The sequence below is a fragment of the Tetranychus urticae genome, chromosome 2 (assembly GCF_039701765.1).
Source record: "Tetranychus urticae isolate SD_2017Ah chromosome 2, NJAU_TeUrti_SD_1.0, whole genome shotgun sequence".
NCBI lineage: Eukaryota > Metazoa > Arthropoda > Arachnida > Trombidiformes > Tetranychidae > Tetranychus > Tetranychus urticae.
Genome location: NC_142959.1, coordinates 19,761,707 through 19,787,077, shown reverse-complemented (window position 1 = coordinate 19,787,077; position 25,371 = coordinate 19,761,707). Strand labels below are relative to the sequence as shown.

The 25,371-nt window shown below is 30.9% G+C and overlaps 1 protein-coding gene across 1 annotated transcript; it reads right to left on the bottom strand.

Annotated features, from left to right (window-relative positions):
* Positions 1-6,428: 6,428 nt before the first annotated feature.
* LOC107370867 (adipokinetic hormone/corazonin-related peptide receptor variant I-like) lies at positions 6,429-24,140 on the bottom strand. Its single transcript, XM_015938825.3, has 3 exons — positions 23,328-24,140; positions 9,236-9,449; positions 6,429-7,402 (listed from the first exon to the last, which is right to left on the bottom strand). The coding sequence occupies exons 1-3, from the start codon at positions 24,015-24,017 to the stop codon at positions 6,978-6,980; spliced, it is 1,329 nt and encodes a 442-aa protein (XP_015794311.2). The 5' UTR covers positions 24,018-24,140; the 3' UTR covers positions 6,429-6,977.
* Between the last annotated feature and the right edge of the window lie 1,231 nt (positions 24,141-25,371).

The window sequence follows — 25,371 nt, the reverse complement described above, 5'->3', positions numbered from 1 at the left end:
TGCATGCCTTTAACAATTTCTTTGGAATAAAAGCAATTTGCAGAAATTTGCAGATTGAATGATGTTGGAGACATGTTCATAACTCACGCCGACCAAAAAATATGAGTATTTACATATCTTTTAGTTAATCAACGGTTTTAAGATATTTCCAACGGTGTGAGATCGTAAGTTTGCCACTCAGCTACTAGAGATGAATGGTTCAACACAGATTACACAATAAAATAAAAAAGTAACACTGAACTAATCAATAAAATAAACACATAGAATGCACAATGGTCGTAAAATTTAGTAAATATTAAAATCTGAAGAAATTTTGCACACACTAAATTACTCTTGTTTGATTAGATAGATTTAGAAGACTTTATGATCAATTCATCATATTGTTCTACCAATCTCTACAAGATCTAAATTAAGAGCCTCAAAATGAATTCGTCAGAAAGTGTATGGATTAAGGTATTTCGGGAATACCATCGGAAAGATAAATGAATTTTTCATAAAAAAATTGCTTAACTGAACGGTTTGGAACCACTCATATCCTTTGGCCAGTATGAGTTATTAACATGTTACTAACATTAAACCAATCTGAAAATTTTGCGGTCTCAGAAAATGACTTTCCAATACCATTTTGGAGCTCAAATAAAGAATTAAGAATAACCTTGAGCGTTTAAAATTATGGTTCTTCAATCTGCATAAGCGCATGGTTTAATTCTAAGGTCTGTAGCACTAACCCTTCGTGAATTATGCCTGCATGAAGGCTTAAAATGAAAAAACGCCCGGTATTACAACAGAAACGTCTCAATTTCAAGCCCAAAAATCAAAGCAACCACTGGATATTTATGCAATCGGACACTATTTCGTTTTTTATGGAAGCTTCACCCCTGCTTTGTCTGGAAAAACAAACTTACAAAAAGGCAAATCAAGTTCAACATTGAATGTTCAATTCTGTGCTTCAACTATAAATAAATGATTCCGCAATAAAATGAAATTTGAACTCAAGAGCGCATAGATATTACCAATTCGTTTATATGAACATTTGCTTTTCTCAATATGCAGTTACAATTTTCAATATTTGTTTGATAATAATGGTTCATCAGAAAATGAGGCAAACACGTTTCTTTTGTTTGATCAAGAAATTTCAAACGTTTGAAAAAGCAACGAACGCAGAAAATCGAGTCTACAAAAGTTCATTATTGTTTATTCATCATTTTCTATCAAAAAATGTAATTCCCTGATCATAAAATGAACTCAAATAAATGCGTGCTAAGATTAACATTAACTATTGATGAAACTAGGATGAGAGCGGGAGCATGATGAAACAAAAATGTTGCTGATGAAAGAAAAGATGAAATGCAAGATGAAATGAAAGGTCAAAATATAAGTTTAACCTCATGCAAGTTTGAAACAGAAAAAGAAACAAAATATAAATAAAATGAGTAAATTAGCATAAAACCATTGAACAAAAACAGGAAATTAAGAGGAAATAAAAAGTTGAGCGAAAAAAAGAGTTGAACTTTTTCTTTTATTCACCTTTGCTTTCCTTCGCAGTATATTAACCAAGTAATGCAGTTAATTAGTTTGAATGGCTCATAATGAATCATGAAAATGAGTTGAAATGATAACGTCAACTCCCTGATCAGGTCAGCTGGGAGTAAATGAGAGGGAGTGAAAGGAAGAGAAAAGGTTACAAGTGAGAAACAAGGAATGAAGCAGTAAAAGAATAGCCAAGTTTCACTTTTAAATGGACAGTTTCATGATAATGATGAGGCGTTAACAGCAAATGATAATGAAACATGAAGGGATAAAATTTTTATTGATGAAGAATGTTTTTTTTTCTTGCAATGAATTTCATACTGATTGAATAAGATGGACGCTAATGTTTACTTGAAAGCCATTTCATCTGGCTAATCAACGCCAATTAACATCAACTGAATTTGACATGAAACTAATTACGATTCGTTGATTGTTAGGGAAACCAGGATTGACGTAAACAAAAACAGGCAACAAATGAATTATGAGCATATTAATATTGGGCGATGAAAATTGAAAATCTAATAATGAAAGATGTTCTCTTCTTCACGTTTCTGCTAATGAATAACAATTTCCAAGTCGACAAAATTATTGTTCATTTGTCAGCAAATCTTTAGCATTTCTTTTCACCAAACTCGAATCATTCCCTTTGATAACTTTTCTGGTCGATAAATTTAAATCTAATTTAAATTGCGATGAGTTTATAGTTATTTTATCCTTTCAACTATTTTCATATTTATTAAATTATCTTCGAAGGGAAAATGTGAAGTGACTTTTTTTCATATCATTTTCGTTTTATTATTTAGCTAATCTATTTTAATGAACCACAAAATTATTTATCATGCAAAATGATGAAACTCTTTTTTTCGTTGATAATCTTGAAATTTCCGTTCAGTAAATAAAGGTTGGGAGTAAAAGCACACGATTGGAAAGAAAAGTTTTGTTGCTCTTTTTTTCAACTAAAATGACAAGTTAAAGTTGCTTTTTGTTTTCGTCTTTAAAAGATTAAGAAATTTTCAGGCAAAAACAACCAAAAAGGTGAAGCATTTTAAGATATAATTATGATGAATGGTAAATTCATCGTAAACGTTTTTCTAAACTTTTATAATGAACTGTTCAAGATTAGCATTGCATCTGTTAATGGGTAAATGCATTGGTTGATTGTTGTTGGGTGAAAACTGTTTTCCAAAAAATTGAAAAGTAATTCAGATTAAATATTCAGACCAGACATGTTTTCACGATAAGAATCGGATTAGTTGTGAAATTCGTTCAGATTGATGCAACTTTTTCCTTGACCTTCTTATTTCATGTAGCCTTTTCCATGAAAAAGGATCAAAAATCTTCCGAGATTAAAGACTTGACTTGTTGATTAGAACAAATAATTTATTGAAAAATTTCATTCGATTCCAGATAAATTCGGTAAAAACTGCAATTTTCTCATCTTAAACAATCCTGAAACAATGGAGAAGAAGCAAACAACCATTTCACTTGTTTTCTTGAAAAAAACTTAAAATTCTTGACTCGAACTGACTCGAAGATATCGAATTGGGTCATCAAAAATTTCCAAATTTAAACGTTTTTTCCACTCGGTTATTCTGATGTCCTGCATAACCATCATACAATTATGTATAGTTGTAATCGGCGTCATTTGGTGACAAAACTAAACAGTGTCTTATTTGTTGGTTGAATTCAGTACAATCAAGATTGAATGAATGTACTGAATTCAATTGATTGAATTTGGATAATAATCAAATGAAAGAAATCGAAAGAATGTCCAAAATGTTTTAGGAAAACTCTACTTGAACTTTTTTCTGCAGAACTATTTAGCTCTTTGATGGTTCGATTAATATCGAATCAAAATTGGTGAACGAAGTCTGCTAGATGACAGCAAAAACATTAAATAGTTCATTGCACTCAACTTGTCTGAGCTTAAGTTTAGTTTAATTTGTCAAATCTGTTTAATAAATCAAGATAAATGTATAAATTGTCTCGGACTTTGTCGGTCATTTCATTGTATCTTTCATATACAATAAACTTGCACATAATTGAAAGGGTTTGGTTTGTTATTGAAGTCTGATAAACTAATGAGATGACAATGAATGAAAATGAATGGCTTAACTCGAGTTAAGTGATTTGTTATGAACCATCAATTATCAATCTTGTCTGCATTGGCATTCAGGATTCTTTAGTTGGTGAAACTCTATTAAAACTTATAGTGTCCGAATAATCTGTAGACAAGAATTTTTCGACTTTCGTTTGTGACAAATTTTTTTATCAAAATTCTTGCTAATCTTGTCATGACAACTCAAGGGTTAAGCAATTAACATTTTCAGAGTGAAAACAATAGACTAAACTAAAGTAAAACTAAATATGAATACCAAATATCAGCCAACAATGGATAAAAGTGAAGGAAAAAAATATGAATCTCAACAGTTGATGAATAATAAATTTAAGGAAATGGCATTTTCGAAGGTTTCAAGATGTTGACTTAAACTTTACTCGATTTCCTGACGTTTAAAGGAAAGACAACTCCAACAGTCAATTATAATCATTTAAATCTCTTTAAATTACTCCCAGTTAATGCTTGACATGCACATTTCCTCTTCCTCTTTTCACTCAACTAAAGTGAAGACAAAAGTTAAAAGTTGAAAAATGTTGTTCAATATTTTCCATCAACTTCAATTTTCCTCTCTTCTTCTGTTTCTATTGATTAGAGATTTTATTTTTCAAAAAAATGAACTAATAATGTTCAGTTGAAATTACTGGATAATCTTATCATGAAAGTACCTGTTTCCCTAATCTGCTCATTCCGTTTACTCTACTATTTACCGTATTTACTGAGAAACAGAATACCAAACAAATTTAGTCTAATGTTTCACTGATCTCTTCTTCATTCCCAGTGAAGCTTTACCAGAAAAGTAAAGTACATTATCGAATAATATTTTTGGTGGAAAAAATTGATTACATTAAATCTAAACATTATGATCAACATGGTGATAACCTTGATGAGTAAACTTGATTTGATTCTGATAAAAGTTTCATTTCTATTTGCGCAAAGAAACTGATCGACTTACATTGTTTAGTGAACACAAGTCTAACTTTATGCAAATAAAAAAGATTGCCTTTTCTTATTTGAATAACATTAAAAGCTGTAAGCTGTACAATTACCTTGGACCTTACAATTTAATCTAATTTGAATGAAGCAAAGATTGAAAGCAAGCCGATTAGAAAATAATATCAAATGTTAACAGAAAATTAAATGTCATTATTGTCCATATCGTCCAACATTGAGACAACATTTCATGCTAATGAACACCTGTAAACAACATTAATCATTGGAACAAATGTATTCTTGAAAAGGTAAACCTGAGTAGACAAGAATGTTTCCCTGATAACATGATAGACAGAATTTTGGCAAAAAAAAGAAGAATAAGAAATGAAATGAACTCGAGACTATCTAATTGCTTTTCGCATTCCTAAGCTACAAAATTTACCTCAATACCATTTGGTATCAAGTAACCCTTAATGATAATATCCATTTGTATGTAGATTTAAATGTTGAGGATAACGGTTCGATATTACTGCGAGTTAACTCAAAGCCTTTGCTTTGTTCAGAAATATTCAGATAATCATACTTAACCATGAATATGTTTATTCTGCGAAGAGAGAAAAAAAACGAAAAGATGAAACCAAATAAGAATGAAATAAGAAGAGTAAGACACGGGAAAATCAAACCAAATAACCAATTCTTTTCCAATTTTCTTCTCTTCACCATAATCTTGGACATGATGGAACTCGGAGAAAATGAGAAAAATTTGCGGTAAAAAGAGCTTCTTCTTCTCATATTCAGATTATTATCGTTTCCAAGTTTTTCCTTCACTCTCATGAATCATTTATATTTAAACGATTATCCTTCATCATCATTGTAATCATTCCATGTTTACCTACCAATGTTAGCCAATGATGATGCTGGAATTGCATTAAACATTTGAACAGTAAGTTTGATTACCTGGTTAACGACTTTCGATTGGAATTTTTTGTTTTCTCTTTTGTTTCTTCTTTTTCTGTACAATTCATTGAATCTTTCATCTTTCTTATTAAAGGGTTAAAATTTGTTTGCCATCAACAATATTTATTACACTTGTTAGCATAATGAGGCGACAAATGAATCAACAGAATCAACCACAGAATCGATTCATCAATTAGATTTAATTGTTGCAATCGTTTTAGTTGATTGAATTATTCATGTTAACTGAATAAAGATTGGAAGCTGTCATTGACTAGTCACTGAACCACTCAACAATATTGAGTAAAAATTAATGTAACTCAAGGGAATTGATCAGTTAGTAGGGAAAAAAATGAACAATTTACGCCAAAAGTGGAATTAAAATTATCCATTTTTGACAGTTGGGGAAACTGTTGAAGGCAATAACAGCTATGATCGATAACCACTTGAGTTAGTTTGTCATTGAGTCAAATTTATTCAACAAATTATCATTCAATCAACTGAGCAACTTTCATTTTCCCTCTTTTCCACTTTAATGAAATGATCAACTGTGATGATATTTAATCAGTTGCCAGTTTCGAATAATGAAATTTTCTTTCTTTTCGTCCACAAAATTTTCCTTCTTTTTCATCCTTTCATGATGATTCTTTGTAAGGTATCATTTATCTTGAATCAAAATTGAATTGACAAAAAATGTTAATTAAATGTTATCCCATAATCGCATGTTTCACAATTCAGAGTCGATTGAAATTCAAGACTCATAATCTGATTATTTTATTGCATTTTCCGTTTCTCATTCTTCGTTTCTTTATAATGATATCAATAAGTTGACGTTGATGTCACTTTATTTTTGATTTCTTCGCCTTTTTTCGTCAAATACAATTTTGTAAATTGATTTATTGGTAAATGATGAATTTATTTTATTTTGCTTTTGTTTATAATTTAAATTTTATACAAATGCTTTTTTTCAGTTTCCTTTACACAACAAGTTTTATCAAATTTTTCACTCCCAGTTGTTGGGCACTCTGGGTGATTTATAGTCTTTGTATTTGGAGTAAAATAATGATGACAAAATTATCAGATTCTTTGTCCATAGTTTGAAGAAAAATGTTCAAAAGGAAAACTTTTCAAGTTGGATTTTTATTTTTCAAATGCTGACCCAAAGAGCAATATTAACAAGGCTTTTCCAAGCAAGTGAAAAGTGAAAATAGTTTTTGATATTTTAATTATAAACTCAGTTTTAAAGATTCAATGTCTTTCAAGGTGAGGATAAATGTCGAGTTTTTGAAACATTTCATGAGTTTTAAAGTTTTAAGATTTGAAGATTTTCAGTCATTCTGAAGGTTCGTTTGTTGGTGAATTTTTTCGAAGATTTTCAAGAGATTTTGCAATAATCTTTTTTGAACTGGTTTGGTGCTTTCGAATGTGACTCTGTGCTTTGAAACTAAAAGTTGCGGAAAACAAAACTTTTACCATAAATGTAGGGATTTACACATGAATTGGAAACGGCAAACATGAAGAGGATCGCCTGAAGGTTTTCATTGATTTGACGAGCTGAATTGGGATCAATTTGATACCAGATTACGGCAATTACGTAGGGAGACCAGCAAATGATGAAGGCTAATATAATTATGAAAGCTTCTTTAAGAACTCGAGATTGAATTTTTTGACGTTTCGCTGTTAAACTTGATTCCGGAGCAGGTAAAATCTCGAGAGACTCTGTTTCCCGAGTGTAACTTGCAGTGGATCGATGAGGTTGCTGGTAATGATGATGTGACTGAGTAACATGATTATGGTTTAAAGATGATGAGGATGAAGATGAGGCTGGCTCAATGGAAGACAAGTTGTTCCAACAATCATCGAGAGCAGCTAAGAAAGGAAGAAAAAGAAACAAGAAAAAGTCGGATAAAAATAACACGAAAATTGAACATGATTAGTTAACTGTCAGATGAGTAAATAAAAATGAGTGCAGCTTGACCCGTCAAGTCAACTTGAAACAACTCATCTCTCATTGATTCATGACACTTCACGATTATCCTTCATGTTGGTTGATAGACTGAAGCATTGCTCAACACTAATCAATAAACTTATTTATTTACAATGAAAATGTTGAAAAAAAGGAAAACATGAAAACTCGATTTTGAATAAAGTTGTAATTTTGAAATCAATTCATTGTTGCCATTATTTTTACTTGTGTGTTGAAATGAAAATTCAATAAAAATAATTGTTTCTTCCTGTGATGCATTCATTAATCAAAAACTAATTATTCTCATTGCAAGTTTATCCTGGTGTTAATTAAATGAATTGAGGTGAGAATAATGTAAATCCATGAGAAAGACCAGTTCAAAGTTTCGATTGTGTTGAGAGAAGAAAAAGTTTTTCTTCTTTTTCTTTTTCTTCTGCTCATCATTTTCACCATTTCACCATATTAACATCATTTTTGTTCATTTGTTGTCCAAGTTGACATAATGCAAGTAAATGTATCATACTTTAATTCGCGCTCAATGAAAAGGTACAATAGACACCTGAACAAAAGGGTTAAATTTATCTGAATGACAACAAAACAAAACTTTCATCCCATTATTGAGCTTTCTTTATTGTTCATTGTTAACCAACAAAAAGAAGTAAAGACATTTTACTCACAAGGAAAGTGACCTTGCTTGTACGATCATTTTCGATTTTTTTCGAGTTTATATTGTAGAGGACAAAAAATAATTTGACACGTATTTTTGCTTTTTTTACGCCGGTGCGCGGTTATTGATATTTAGGCACTTTAAAGTGAAGATATTGCATTGAAATCTATTGAAGTCACTGAAAAGTGATTCACAATTTTTTTAAGATTTTTCCGTTTTTCTGTTTTTCATTGTTTTACTTGCTTCTCAGTGACTGCAATTCATTAATATTTTTAATTAAAAGTGTCTAAATATCAATAACCGCGCACCGGCGTAAAAAAAGCAAAAATACGTGTCTAATTATTTTTCGTCCTCTACAATATAAACTCGAAAAAAATCGAAAATGATCGTACAAGCAAGGTCACTTTCCTTGTCAGTTCAACTGCTAGCATTACTTGGAGTAAACTTTTTTTCTTACTCTTCTTCCTCACAATTCCCAAGTCAAATGGATTCCATGCTTTTACATGTTGACTTTGAAACTGAATCGACTTTACTCATCATGCTAATAAAAAGAAAAGAAATATGAAAATGTTCCAAATGGAAGAATCTAACTGAACGAATGGAAAATCAAGATTAAACATAAATTTCAGGATCAACTTTCTATCGGCACTTTACACAGAATTTTCGAATAAATTTTCCAAAGACTGAACTTTTTTTCCAAAAAATTCTGAAAACGTTTCAGATTCAATCAATTTTTCGATTTCCGAATCCATTGAAATACGCTTTGATGAATCGAACCGGAACTTGTTCTTCCTAAACGACATTCGAACTTGATGCTTTCTGATTTCAGATAAACTTGCATAGAATAGTGTTCCATGATTGATTCACACTGATAGAAGTTCATTGTTTACATTTATTCACTGTGAATCTCTAATGAATTGCAATTGATGAGTTTCTTTTTTTCTATTGAAATTCATTTTCAGCTTAATGAGGATCAAATAAAGTTAATCTTCAATGAATAGAATTCTGAAAGGAAAAAAATGTCGAAATGATTGAATGAAATTAATTTGTGAAATGAACAAATTCTCACCTTTAACATTACCAAGGCATCTTGAGTTGGCAAATAGTTTAATGCAGATTCCAGTGTAACAAATGATTATTATGAGCAACGGGATAACGTAGACGACGCAAAGGCTGAAAATGTTGTACAACTTTCGATGCCATTCCTCACCGAAAGAATGAAAATCGACGCACTGATAATAATTGTTCAGTTCAGGATGAGCTTGTACATTGAATAGCACCATCTGTCAATGAAAGAAAAGAATCCAAATTAACTTCGTTTCTAATAAAAATGAACATTAATCATTTTCCATGAGAATAATGAATTGAAATGTTGCTCAATTTACAAGTTTTCAATGAAAAGAAACCAAACAACTGAACCAGAATTGCATCAGAATTCATTGATAAAGGCTTTTGTCGAAAGAATCATTTGAAATGATTCAATAATTAAACTGAAACTCGAAAGACAAAAGTTTCGACAAAATTTCATTCTAATTACGTTGGTCAGTTTAATCTCTGCTAACCTTTACAGAATAATTACAAAAACATAATTAATATCAAATGATTGAATTTTGATAACTTTTTGATTGAGTTTCAAGTTTCAAAACTCTAAACAATTTCGAAGGAAATGTTCACATTTTGGGTTGAATTTGAACTTTTTTTTACTTTTCTTGTTTGTTGTCGTTTCTGTTGCCCAAACAAAATTCATTTGGGAAAATAAGTTTAAATATAAATTTGATTAGTCAACATCTAAATTGGAAACTGTTCAAAAAACTCAAATTTCATTTCATGTTAGAACAGTTTTTACTTTTTCTTTTCTTACTTTTGCCAATCCTTCAGGATGGAAATATATTTTTCATTCTAATGAACATTTGGACAATTATTATTACAGTAACGAATGGCAAACAAAATTGATATTCCAGTTTCAGTTTATTGAAATGGAATCGACGGTAAAATTTGAAAAATAATGAGTTCAAGTCTGGCTGTCGAGTTGAATCAATTTCACTTTTTATTGATTGAAATTTCAAATTTACTTTCGATTTTCATTTTTTGTAAATTTTGTTTCTTTTCTCGCCATTTCTCTCTCGACTTTTACTGTTGACTTGATCAATTGTTGACTCGAGTTGAGATCATTTGTTACGATTAACTGATTATAAAGTTTGCTTGGCTTATTAAATGAAACTTTCAAGATTATCGATGTTGAAGCGAAAAAAAGAAATTGTGTTTTCTTTTCTAAAAATTTAATGAATTTTTGGTTCAACCCTAAGAAAGACAAGAACGGATTAAAGGGTTACTTTGTTCACATTTTTTCTTCTTCTTTTCTTCTTTACCCAATTATTCAGGTTAATCTCTTTTCGCAAGCTTTTCCAAAGTCAATCATGTTCGAAGAGAAAAAGGGAAAATTGAAGAAAATTGCAATTTCAAGTGAATCAAGAATCGAAATATATCATGAATAATAATGTAAAATCTATTGTTAGTCATCAGCAAATTGAGATTTTCTTTTCTCTGTTATTCGTTCGTAAGTTGCGATAAAATCTCTTAATCTTGTTCATGTTATTATCATGAAATGAGCTACAGTCCAAGTTAACTGTTGATTTTGTGATTCAGTTGAGCTTAATGAAACAAGTTGTGATTATGTTGAAAAAAAGTCGCAAAGTTGAAATGAAAATGATTCTGGTGAGATTGATTAAAGTGAAAGAATGGATGAAAGAAAGAAAATGTTAACCGAAAATGATTCTAATGTTGTAAATGCATTAAGCTTCATCCATTAAATATATTATATCATATGTTATACACAACAGTCGTCATGTATTATTGCTTGTTTGTTTTCACCATTTTTTTATCTCAATGAACTTCTCGTTTTTCATTCACGATTTTCACATTGAATCAAAGGATGAATCAAATGACACGGAAATTGAAAGAGATGGTAAAGTAAAGAGAAGAAGAAGAAGGCAAAAGAGCAAAAGATGTGAATGAAACTGAATACTTTGACTTGGAATGTTCATCTTGCACACTCTAATGATTTTCAAGTTTTGCTTTCCACTTTACTTGAAAGTGTCTTTAATGAGGAGAGAAGTTTAAAGTGAAGAGAAGCTTTTTTTAGTTGGTTCCAAAGGGTTGTAAAGGCAAAGAGCAAATTTTAGGTACAATTGGAAACTTGGGAATTCCAAGAAGTTCAGATTGAACCAGATTATGTTATAGCATTAAAAGGTTGTGGGAGGTTTCTGAGGTGAAACCATTTTTTAAACTTTCAGTGTTTTATCAAATAATCAATGAATCTTGGATATAATGTTACATTGTATTTTATTGTAAGTTTTGTCTCTTCAATGTTTTCTTTATTCAATCGCAAGGTTTCATCAGTTTTCAGTTTTAGTTTGTTTTCCTTTGAAAGGCTGGAAAAGTTATGAGTTAAAATGAAAATTCATGTTCGTTGGTTAGGATTACAAGTGGCTTTGTTTAGTTTTGAAATTTCTTGCGGCAATGTGATGATAGATTAAGATGAATTAGAAAATGTTTTGAAATATTGCGAAGTGTAACACTGTCAAAATTGTCATTAAAACGAGGTGAAATTAATTATTTGCCAACTCTAATAAGCAATGAGCAACATTGGACGGATTAAAGCTGTCAAATTGCAAGCCATGATGGTTTAAAATTAACAAAATGTATCCTAATCATCAATTCATTTTAGTCGCGTTAGAACGGGCTTTGTGCATTAGAGTGAACATAAAGATGATCAGTTTTTAAACGCAAAGATGGTTTATAAATGATCCAGAAACAAAACTTTCTCATTCGAAATCATCTCTGACTCTAATTTCTCGCAACTACTCTTCATTTATTGAATGAGAGTTGAACCAATTTTCTTTATATTTTGGTGCAAAAGGTGTAACGCTTTGAAAACTTTATACAATCAAACGAGTCGCTGTTGAGTTAATTAAGTTCAATTCTCTTTGAACTTTCCAATCCAAGTTTTCTTAAGTTTAAGTTCATTTTGATTGCTAAGATATTTGCTGTTCGCTTGACAGACTGCAGCATTAAATGATGACAAATCTTTGGTCTTTGTCGCGTCTTTCATTCCTTCAATATAACTTGTACTTCTAGATTAGCTTAACATTTGTTTTGGCTTGTCATGAGTCAGTCAATTTGTTCTGTTATTTCGTGCAATAAATGAATCGTCAAATAATTAGCAGATAAATGAACAAAACGATTCTAACAATCCTTGCAAAGACTTTAAATAACTCATCAAAACACGTCGATTCCTCGGTAAATGAGTAGTTAATTAAGGCTGAAAATCTCAACTTTTGTCATTAGGAGAAGGTTTCATAAGCCAACTTATAACAACCTTTTATCGTATTGCATTTACATTTATTTATGCAACGAAATGTAAGGTGAAACAACACTAACATGCAAACCACAAAGCTTACAAGCTTATTTTTAGTGAAATTTAAGTTTCACGAAAACTAAATATAAAAGTGAAAGATTGTTTGCCCTTTTCAAGAGACAAAATGTTGAGCTTACAAAGGGAATACAAATTGAGCTATAAAGCATAATCAAATGCAAGACTCGACATCATGTTGGGATTTTAATAGCTTGCAAATTGTACATGAAAAAGATATTTGATTTGCTGAATGAGTCGATAGTTAACGTGAAAAATAACATGTCAATAAGTATAAAAAAGAGTTCATTTCTATTCATTTCATCGGCAACGTTTGAGAAGAAGCATTTGATAACATAAAACAGGAAACTAATTTGAAATTACAAGCATGATTCTGATTATGAAGAGTGAATTGTTGGTTTCAATGGTAAACTATTAATCAGATTAAATGAGAATCAACAAATAATGATTATATAAAGAGAGCGAGAACCAGAAAAAGAAATGTTGATGGTTGAGAAGAAGCAAGATTGATATGTCATGATACTTTCTGCCTGAAATGGGTTCAATTAATGGATAATGAAACAACCAAAGTCAACAGATAATCATGAAAATAAATGATACAATATTGATAGGACAACAATTGTCAACAACATTATCTACATTTCAAAGAAACAATCAACTGAACATTTCCTTTTCAGGATTCACCGAATTTTTCGTTTTCAAAAGAGTTGAATAGCAATGAAACTTGTAAATGCTTGACGAGTTTACCATTCAACTTGACTGATTACCATTTCTCAATTAACTCGAGTACATTCAATTGTTTTAAACTAATTAACTGTAAATTGAACATTGCTTAATTAATTGACTAATTTCTATGTTGACATTATCAATTTATGGTCAAGAGTTGAAAGTTGAACTGGACAGAGAAAAGAATGGAAAAGATCTTCTTTTTAATGGAAACTCATCTAATTGTTGTGTAATAAATTATACAATTAAATAAAGAGTTGATTGTTACTTCTTTTGATGGACCAAAATTAATTAAATTGTATCAATTACTCTTTCATAATTGAATTCAATTACTCAAATGGAGTCGAAATTTAATAAAAAAATTAACCCAAAGATTCGAGTTGAATGATTATTATAATAGCAACAAGTTTATTGGTTTGCATTTTATTCAGTTTGTCAGTTTCATTACTCAATCAAAAGGCTGAAATGATGAAAGTTTGAATTTTAAATTCGGTTAAGCTTCAGTTAATTTTCACTCTATTTTTAGGTTATTCAATCCAATTAATGCAACGTTTGACTTTTCAGTTTGTCAAACTTGGATCAAATTACATCGGTAAACATTTCAGTAGAGTTAAGGTCAATTCCTTCACTTGATTCATCTGAGTATCATTTTATAACGAATACATTTTGACCTCATTGCTAGACTCTTTTTCGAGTGAAACATTGTGAAACAACTTCGGCTATTAAGTTTCATTCTGTTTCCATTGATAGTTGTTTCGTTAGGTTGAGGTCTCTTAACAAAATTGTACAGATGAATGATTGGAAAATGCTCAAAACTAGAGTGCTGATACATATAAAGTTTGTTTTTAAGCAGAAATGATATTCAGCTCGAGATATGCTGTTTATGCCTAACTTGCGAACTTGAAGGTCTCTTTGAGAAGCTATTTTCGGCTGATCGTTTTGCTTTAATATTATGTAGAGTGGTTTTTGAGCTTAGCTTTTACACACAAAGACGCTAAGAAACAAAGGTTCACGCTTTTTTCCCTTTTAATATTTACGTTTCGCAAGTTGGTCTTTGATTTGGATATAATACATTTTGTATTTCAGCTACAACGTATGCACGTTGAATGAATGGCAAAACTTATCCAGTTGGCTAGAGAGGTGAAACTTGGTCTTTGGGCAAGTTAGAATCAATTTTGAACCGATTTGTAACCAGAAATTAAAACGCTAAACTTTAATCGTTTTGTTGTTCTTGTGTAAGACACAGTTTTTATATTTCATAGTAAATGATTTAAGCTTGAAATTATTGACATTATTAAAAAAATTCGGGTACATTGGTTTTATGTATGAAACATTAAACAACAATTTATAAATAATAAACTTTAACAGTCGTATTTGGAGCTATTCTGTGGATTCGCAGTTTAAAACAACGATTTAAGTCAATAAAAGTAAGTCAATCGAAAGTACAATCTTTGTCTTTTACTGTCAAAAGACAAAAGTGATGGATTTAGATTCACAACCGTGCTTATATGCAAAACCAGAAAACTTGCAAGTACTCGATCAAAGTCAAGTTTTGAAAAGTCTCTGAACAAATCACTGAGAAGATTAGACAAATGGTTACAAACAGAAAGGTTTACATTGAATCAGGTCAAACTACACATATTTTTGCGGTTCTCGGTCTAGCATAAAGAATCTTGTTTCATATTTTTGTCAATCAATATGCAAGTAAACTAACAGGCTACAAACCAGTGAACGATGCATTCAACGCTACGTTTTGTTTGACAGAAGAACAGATTGAACCAAATATCTGCATTCCGATAACTGAATCGAATGATGTATTATTATCGAATAATATATTATATCGATTAAAAGATTGTTTTTTTTCTAAACTCATCAATCAGCAACTAAAAGTTACAATATTGATATATTTATCGATTATCAGAACTTTCGTCTTTATTCTGTCCTATGTTGCAACATGATTGCTTTAAATCTGATTATGGATAGTTCATGATAGATTAAAGGATGAAAATGTGCGAAATCCAATTAATGTAGCTGCAATTTCAGTTTCTCCCAACATTAGTTTGTGCTTCATTTATTAATCAACTAAAATCCAATTAAACAACTGAAATAACAAGTCAACGAATCGAGTCTTTTGAGAAGTGGAACCATTTGTTCAAACATTCTTACTGGGAAAATGAGAAGACAATTGAAATTAAAAACTATTATTACACTGAATATTATCACAATCAAATTAACTTGAAAAAAGACTTGATTCAACTTCGACTACTTTGAATATCATGTTAAACTGCCAAGTAAAAGAATCCATTGAACGAAAATAAGATGAAATTTTACAAATCAAATGTAAATAAAATTACTACTTTTAAATTGAAAGCAACTTATTTCAAGCTGGGAAGGATTCGTCTGGAAAGGGAGTGAGAAACGAAAAATTTACAAATTTTTTTCAAGCAAAGACCATCAATCATTGTTGAATTGAAAATTAATGAAGTTCGTTTAGTCATTAAATAATGCCTTTCATGGAACCAACCCATTTTAATCACATTTGCTTAAAGTTTCCAGTTTTCACGAATTTCAAGGATTACGATTTACTCATGATAAATCATGAGACAAAAGGAACAATTGATCAATTTATTTCCTGTTCCATTGAAATGAATCATAATGCATCATCTTATTAGGTAATCAATCATTTAGATTCAAAAGTTTACTTCATTCGATTATGAAAAACTATTCAACAATCACTTGATATTTATCTTTTCTTGGTTTTCATCAATTTTCCGTCTTTCCTTTTTCCGTTTCATACTTTTCCTTTCAATCTGGTTTCACTGTTTAAATGAAGTTTAAGTCAACAAAAGATTGGAACAATGAGACTCAAATGTGGACTGAATTATTATCATTCCCTGTTGAAGTTAAGTTGATTAGGGTAAACAGCATATCATGAAAGCCTACGCATTGGAAAAGGTTTGATTTGACGAGGAAAAAAAAGGTAATAATAATGATTAAAATGATGCTTGAAACTTTCTCTTGCAATGTTTACATTTCAAATATAATCTCATCATGTACTTGTCAAGTTTATTAAAGTCAGCCATAGTGACCAGAAAACAATTGAACCAAACAAAAGGGTTAATTGAAGATGACAGTTGAACTGTCAAAAATTGTTTCCATCAACCTCAATGTGCTCAAACCTTAATGGTCAATTTATATTATCCAATGGTAAAAATGAGGGATAAAATAAGTTCTGTTAATCCATTCACATTGACCAATCATATGATATTACAAGCTATTATCAAGATGAAAACAAAAGTTTCAAAGTTAATTGAAAAAGTCAATCAAAGGTGTCCAAAACAGGTAAAACAGGGAGAATCATTGAGTAGAAACAAGGTCAACATTGATGATACAAAATGTTGAAAAAATGATTTACTTTTTCAGGGCAAAAAAAGAGTTTCAATATTCTGAAATTGAATACAATTTTAGGTTCAAATGGATTGTTGCTTTAATGGATTGAGAAGAAATTGTTTTCGATTTTTTCGTTTTCCTTTTTTCCAGTGTTTAGTTTTAATTACAAGCTAAGTAAATGACGAAATTTTCACACTAATTTACTGAATTGACTAACACTTGAAACTATCAGTTGAACGTGATTGGGATCATGTTTTGCTCGATAACTTAATTGGATTGAAAGAAAATCTTTGAAAGTACAATTTGAATTTCAATTGCAATTAACTTGAACTTTAATTTTCCTGTCTGAGTTTAAGTGCTAATAAACAACATCAAGTGTCATGACGATTTGCACGTATTAAACATGAATAAACGGTGGATTATAAAGAAACCTGAATTAAAGGGCAAATAAATTTGTTTTCAATTGTTCAAGTTTAAGTTGTTTAATCAAGGAAACAATAGTTAATTCACTAGTAAATAGAATCCATTCTAGACTGAGGAAGAAAATGATTTCATTAACAATTCCATGTTGATCATGAGATGGTGCATTGAATAGGAAACTCAAAACTTATTCACATGTCGTGACAGTTGAGTAATTATTAGAATAGCTAGACGAGATGATGAGATTAATAGTGAGGATTAATTTTTAATTATAACCAGAAAAGGTCTAAGTTTGCGGAAATTGTTGTGCTATCGACAAGTTTAATGTTCATTTGCAGTCGAACCAAAATATTATGATATTTTTAATGCATTCACTAAACATTTAAAGTTAACTTGACTGAAATACAATGCTAATACAACTACTGACTTGGCATTGAAAGTTAATGAAGGTAAAGATAACTTTTGCTTCGTTTGTCAACAATCTCGACTTTTCTTCTCTTGACATTTCGACAAACAAATTAAAAAACTAGTGCAATTAGACTTGCATTCATCATTCAAATAAACTATTAGCCAAAGTTGCAAACCTTTCAAAGCTTCTGAATAAGCAGTTAAATTTTAAAGCTCTTAAAGTTTAATAAGTTTACAAAGTGGAGTTGAACAAAAAAGTTGCCAAAGTTTCCAAGTTTTCAGCCAATTGTTTTAATGGTTGCACTGGAATACATAATAACATAATATGTCTAGAGAAGTATCTTGCATAGAGAAAGAAACGCGTTTATGGCCATCAGAGTCACTGCAGAATCCATAAAGAGACTATTCATTAAGGATATGAATAAGAGGTACAAGCTCATCATAACCTCGATTTGAAACAATTGCTAATGGAGAGATTGCAGTTATACTCCAAGTAGCGAAGTAATCAAAGTCTTTGCTTTTGCAATTGCATACTCATTGTAATGGCTCATATATAGCCCTCTTTATGATGGACAAATAAGCCAAAGACCGTTTCATGGATTTCTAAGCAATACGATTTATGAAACCATCTTCGGTTTGCTAAGATGGGGTAAAAAGTTTTGCCATCACATCGAGATTGAGTCCAATTTTCCACGCAGCATGCAACATACTCGTATACGTGAAGATATGTTTGTGACAAATGCCAATCCATGCAAATCCAAATGCTAAATACGAAGCTGATTCCTCAACATACTTTGTCATACGAGCCCAGAGAAAAGGGTATCTTCTATGCATTCACAATACCTTAATTTGCGTGAATCGTCCAAAGCAGTCAGTTCTCTTTTTAAGTTATCATTTGAATGTGGAGCAACAAAATCATCCGCTTCATTCAAAGCTAAATGGCCATGCATAGAAAAAATCGTCCATATGATTTTCAAGCATTTGCGTGTTCTAACTTTTTTCTCTTTGGTTCATAAGGCGTGAAATATGTCGTTTACAAAGGATCATTTCCAAATACAAATCATTTTCTCGGTTTCCTAAAGATCGTTTTGCATCATTCAAATAAACTATTAGCCAAAGTTGCAAGCCTTTTAAAGCTCCTAAATAAGCAGTTGAATTTAAAGCTTTTAAAGTTTAATAGGTTTATAAAGTTGAAAAGAACAAAAAAAGTTGTCAAAGTTCCCAAGTTTTGAGCCAATTGTTCTAATGGTTTCCCTGGAAGATGTCATAATCTCGTTAAATCATATAAAAATATTAAATCAAACTCTGTAAATCAATAATCGAGTTATACCATTGAGAAGAAACACTTTATTCCATTAATTAATCCAAGACTAGAACATATTAACACACGGAAAGGTGAAAAACAAAATTCAAATAGCATAACCTTAAGACGTAAAGCAACTTCAAATTGACTCCATTCAGAATGGATTGAAAGCGTAATCTCGAAAGTAGAATCCGAAAGTTAATACCACTCATGATCACAGCTTGTAACGAATGCAAAATCCGCTTGCAAGTCAACATTGAGAAGTTGAACTTAGCTGCGTAACGGAAATATCTTCACCGATTCATCGATCAGTTTAATTTGACGCTTGCAAATCTCATTTAACAGGCAGGGAATCGGTTGACAATAGACAGACTACCTTGAATTTAGTTCTTATTCGTAGAACTTCTCTTGTCTGGGTTATCTGTTATTCTGGGCAAATGTTCACTCTGTTAACTATTGATAATAAGTAGTTCAAACAAGCTTGACAATAAGTTTTCCTCTAATGAAAAATTCATGAAACTTAACATATTATAAAAACTGGTAAATGTTTAGTCTGTCAAAACTGAAATACAAAAATAACTTATATGCAGCATCCATCAATAAGTAACATGCACATCATCTGCTTAGTCTGAATTTGAAAGCAACCCTTAAAGTCGTACTTCTGTGTCTAACAAAGTTTTCACCTTTCACTTGTAATAACAACAATTTTATTGTATCAAAATTTTACTATTTCAGTTGAATAATGCAAAGTTTTCAGGTTAACATGAGTTTTCCCAAGTTGTCTTGAAAACATGTGAATATAAATGAATCAAGTGAACAGTTTGATTCGTTCAACAGAGCCAATTATTGTAACCAAAAGTGATTCCAATTTGATTGGAATCGTTGGGAATGATGATTGAATAGGTAAACATCGAACCATAACATTATTCCATCAGAAGCGGATAATGTTTAGAGTCAATAGATTAATTGATTCTCAGGTGGATAAAAGGAAATAAAGAAATGAATAATAAGCAAGTCATTTGTTGATATTCAATTAATCAAGTTAATCAACATAAAAGGACAAACCCATTCAACTGTCGAAAGATTTCAACATTTACTTGAAAAGAAAGTCGAGCGAAAGGAATGGACACAAAAATTAAAGAAAAGGCATTTAATCCACTTTCATGGCAATGGTCAACATCTAAATATGCCATCGATAAATGATGAATGTTTGACTTTAGTTTATTTCGTTTCAACAAAATTGCTCATCCAAGTTGAATACAAATGAATGGAATAATTTATGAAATTTGTTGCTCTCACTCAATGGAAGGTAATAATGGACGGAAATTTTCATGAAGATAATGATGAAAAATGGAATATCAATTGCCATTAAAGTTGTTGACTAAACCATTATTTAGTATCAAAACGATGATCAACTATTCAATTCTGTTTCAACTGTAAATGCCTGAAGTTGAAAGTTGGGAGAAGAAAAGAAAGGTTGAATGAAAATAATGATAATAATAGTGGTGATAATGGCAATAGTCAGTGCAATATAAAAGTGATAATTTGGTGGAGACAAGGAAAGCTTTGACAGGAAGGCAAAAGGAAAAACAATGAACACAATTTCAGGCAATTGTGAGTTTCATGACTTCAAGACATAAATGGCCCAGTTACTTTTACTGTGTTCATCTGTTAATATTTATTTTCCACTTTCTCGCTTATCTTCTTGTCCAGACTAAAGTGTAAACAATTGATGACAAAATGAGCAGAGAAAGTAAATGAGTAAACAGGTTCAAGATGTTTGAAAAATGTTCAATTGAAACTTCGATTGTGATATCATGAAAATTATTATAACCATAAAATTCCACTTTTTTTGTTCAATTTCCTTTTAACAGTATTTCTTTATTGGCACATTTTTCAACACTTTGAATATTTATATTGGCTCAACAGATGATAGAGAATGGGAATTTAGAGTTGACATGACTTTGGATGGATGGTAACTAAAGGTTAACTTGCTTGGAGGGAAAACTCCCTGTAAAATGAAACTCTTTTTTTTGTGATTACTGTTTCTTTAGTAATGATTTCATTATTGACTTTTTGCTTGAAATTTTCTTTTTCAGATAAAGTTTTTCACCAATTTTCTTGTTACAAGATTGAATGATTGCCATGAAATGCTCGAAAAAATGAAATGGCTCCTTTCACTTCCAATTGAAAGGTTCAAAATTACGTCTATTTGTTGAAATCTATTGTTTCATTCAATTTACTTTGGCAAAAATATTAGATTTACGCCTAATCTGATAAAGTTGATTAAAGGGTCCAATGAAACATATTGCGGCCGATTTTTTCTATTTATGCCTATTTACGACCATGACGGGTGAATAATGGCACAGACCATGGACTTATGAGAATTGGAAAGCCTCATTTTTACATTTAAACTTTTTTTCTGAGATCGTCAACTTTTTTCAAAATAAAATGAAATGTTATTACAACTCAAAGTGAGCAATAGATATTAGTGTTTAACTAACCCTCAGTTGAGTAAGATTTTTTTGTGGGAACTCGAGCATCTTCCCAATCATTGAAACTATCCATCTGTAACAAACAGCATTCGGCGTGAAAAAGTTGACAGCTACAGAAAATGACCCTTAAAAGTCAGAGGTAGAATAAACGAGTGACCTTGAGTGACCTTGAAAACTTGAACTTGCGGTTTTTCAATTTTTTAAGCCCATGAATTAACCAAACATCTGTACCACTATTCATTCGTCAGTCATGACCTTAAACAAGCGTAAAATGCAAAAAGTATTTATCATGCAGTTTCAACACGATTCGATATTGAACTAGTTTGGACAGAAATCTCAAGAGGAATTTTTTTCCAAAAAGATCGCCATATTATAATTCTTGACATTGACTGAGCTGAGTTAGTTGGGAAAGCAAAACTTTATTAAAATGTAATAACTTTACATATTAATTTTTAAAGTTGTCTGATATTTCGTAAGCTGGGAATGACTGGGAGTGAAAAATATTTCAATGAAAAGAAACGAAAAGAATGTTGGACGAGATTCATGGTGAAATTGTTTTGCAAGACTAATGTTAAACTAACGCTATGATAATGAGTGCTTTTGTTTTGGGGCACATTCATGTGTCAACAATGATTATGACTCCAATTGTTGTCTCATCATTGACACTGACAACTCATATTATTTTCATGTCACCAAATATTGATTATGATAACCGAATGTAAACTCATAATGCTAATTCCTTGGATAAATAAACATTCCTAATCATAATTAGGCTAAACCATTTTCCTCTCTTCCCACGTCATTCATTATGATAAGAAATCTCAGCAAATTTAACAGGTCAAAAGGAATGAACCATGAAAACGAGAAGAAAAAAAATTATCATGAGCAATACTCTAATGCAAACCATCAAGAAACATTACTTGTTATCAAAATAAACAAACCTTTTCATTTCTCAGCTGCCAACTTTGACTGATGATAACAATGATAAACAATAAAAGTTTGATTATACAATAAATCTGGAAATCGTTGAGAGCGGAAGAAGAAAAATATTAAACTTGAAATTGTTGTTAACATTTTGCAATTTAAATTTCATTCCATTTTATTGAATAGCATTTGGTTGGCAGCCTTTTCCTGTGACTTATCACTTTGAGTTTCAAAATGAAATATTGATATTTTCATTATCAACTGAGATCATCATTTGGATAAAATATTATCGTCAATATTATTCTTACATGAAAATTTTAACGATTCTAAAGCTCTTGGAAAGTTTTTCTTCACTTTTCTTTTTTTCTTTCTGTTATCCAGAATACAAATAAGATGATTCTCGGTGGAGTTGAAAGTGTGTGCAAAATATGGCAAAACAAGTTGGATGAGAAAAAAAGATAATGAGAATGAAATGATGATGATAGGAATGAACCTTGCCGCAGAGTTTCAAGTTATTCAAAGAGGTTTTAGAGAAAAAAGGAAAATTCATTTTTTCCTTCATTTTTTTCTTCTTTTTTTCCTTGAACAAACAGAAAAGAAAGAGAGAAAAAACGGAAATAATAACATGGTAAACTCAATTTTATTGATCATTCCTGTTATCAATCATTTTTGCCTTCAAGAGTCGACTTTGAATATGAAAGATCGAGTTAAGTGATATCAAGTATCGAATGAAACGTTTCTAATTGAGATAATTTGATTCATAAAGAAAGAGCAATTTACATGTTTAATGATTAATGAGCAATGATGGCATGAAAAAGGTTGAAATTGATAATCTGATGAAGTAAAAGGTGAAAGAAAATTTTGTTTCTTTTTCTTCACCATTTTGTATCATCTCATTGAATAGTCTATTTAGTGAATAAAATGGATAAAATGGAAATGGGAAAAGATGAAATTTTATGGAAACTTTTTTGTTCCATTTTTTTCTTGCAAATTGAGTAAACATTGTTGTTCAGTTGATGGATGAGAAGAATGAAGAAAAGGCGAAAATGAATGTTTTCCTTACCTGAGGTAAACTTGCTGTTACACTGATAATCCAAGCTGTAAAGACACATTTATGAACTAAAGGTGCACAGGAAGTGTATTTAAAAGGATAGATTACGGCAATGAAACGGTCGATTGAGATGCAAACAAGAATGGATGAAGATGAATAGATTCCTAGGGCACGATAGAATTGAAATATTTTACAAGCAATGGAACCATAAATCCAGGTTATACTGAACCTCCAAAGAATCTCTGATGGAATCATTAGACAAGTAACTATGGAATCGGCAATGACAAGGTTTGAGAGTAAAAATTCATTTCTAGTTCGCTTGTAGGCACTTGTTTTGAAAATGTTGTAAAACACTATCAGATTGGCTGGAGCCCCAAGGAAAAATAGGCAAAGGTAAGATGTAACTTCAAGAACGTTTAGTTGATTCAGATCAGAGTATTGGGTTAAAATGGTTGAACCATTGAGGGTTGACAAGTCGATGCCAGGTTCAAGTTTAGACTCGATGGCAACCGAAGCTGAAGATGATGTAGACAACCCAGAAGATGATATTGAAGAGGTGAGGTGAACCGTTGGATCGTTGGTGAGTATCGAGTCCAACCCGCTGGGTTCCACATTGTTGGACACTTTATTTTCATCACGAATATAACCGAGCAAATAAACTGAACTATTGGTTAACATCATCATTATGTCATTGTTATCCATTAGTTGAACTTGAGTTTTTTTCAACTTTTGGTTTACTTTTGGTTTTACTTTTGGTTTCAAGTTTGGCCAAAGTTTTTTTTGACTTTGCGCTTGACTTTTTTTCTTGATGTGCTCAGGTTAACAGTTGGAGCACAAGTGAAGTTTACTGTTGAGTAAACTGTGGACAAAGTGAGTTGCACCATGTACCATGAGAATGCGCATGATGAAAGTTTTGTTTATTTCCACGAGTAAATTTATTCGCTATAATGTAAGGAAATTATTTCTCATTATTTTGCCTTCTTATTAAATTTTTTTCTTCTCTTTTTTTTCTCTCCTCTTCTTTTTTTCCATAACGATGATTCTTTGTTGCCATTATCAATTTCCCATTTCATGTCTCACCTTTTTCTTGCTTTATTTTACTTGTTGATGCCTTTGAGTCCATCCTGAATCAATCAAAAGTTCATCAATCAAATTGACAACTTTTCTCTGTTGCAAGTTCAATCTCACAATTTGATTTCATTTTTTCGTTTTTACTTTTTTTTCTCATTTTGTTCACAACCTTAACATGTAATTTAAAAATATGATCAATGATTTTGAATAAAGGCCAACACTTTGATAACAAAATTGTTGCTCAATTCATTTTCAGACTCATGATAGGCGAACAAAATCCATTAAATTCTTCCGTTCAATATTGAGGCCAACCATTGTAATATTCAGATTATTCATGAACAGCAAATGTTCAGATTTTGTACTCTTCCAACCTCCAGATTATCAGGTTCAGATGAGTTGGAAAATCATAGCTAAATTAAAAGTCTAATCCATTAACCTAATGATTTTTCTTATGAACAACAAAAACTCAAAAATTCTTGAAAACTCATTGAATAGAGACACCGAGCGACCGGAAAAGGGAAGATTTTCCCTGAGTTCAAAGCTTGCTCAGATAAGTTGTTTGAGTTTAACACTTCCTACGCAAATCTTGAGAAACTTTTATTTTCCAGAATCTTGTTGGAAAGCATTTTTCATAAACACGATAAATTTATGGCTAGAGTTGAACGAAACAATGTAAATCTTTTATTTGAAACGGAAATGTTATTTTTATCTCAATTTCACTCATTTAAGATTTAAATATTGATACAAGTCGAGTTGTGATCACTCATAAGAGCATAAAATTGTCATGTTTATTCAACAGAAAGTTTCAACTGTCGCTATTTCGATGCTGAGTAATCTTGTGAAAGATTATTTTCTTGACTTGAATCAACTTTGGGTTCATCTGCATCATCAACCATCAACTTGTAATCAACATATTAATAACAATCGCAGTTACCAACAACTTCATTTTACTCATCTTGAAACATCATTTCTCCTCATGAATCAA

Excerpts from the sequence above, each read along its gene's own strand:
- LOC107370867 (XM_015938825.3), bottom strand. The coding sequence starts at position 24,017 with ATGGATAACAATGACATAATGATGATGTTAACCAATAGTTCAGTTTAT. Across the intron at positions 9,450-23,327 it reads TAACAGCAAGTTTACCTCAG|ATGGTGCTATTCAATGTACA; the intron begins GTAAGGAAAACA and ends TTTCATTGACAG. Across the intron at positions 7,403-9,235 it reads ATGCCTTGGTAATGTTAAAG|CTGCTCTCGATGATTGTTGG; the intron begins GTGAGAATTTGT and ends TTCCTTTCTTAG.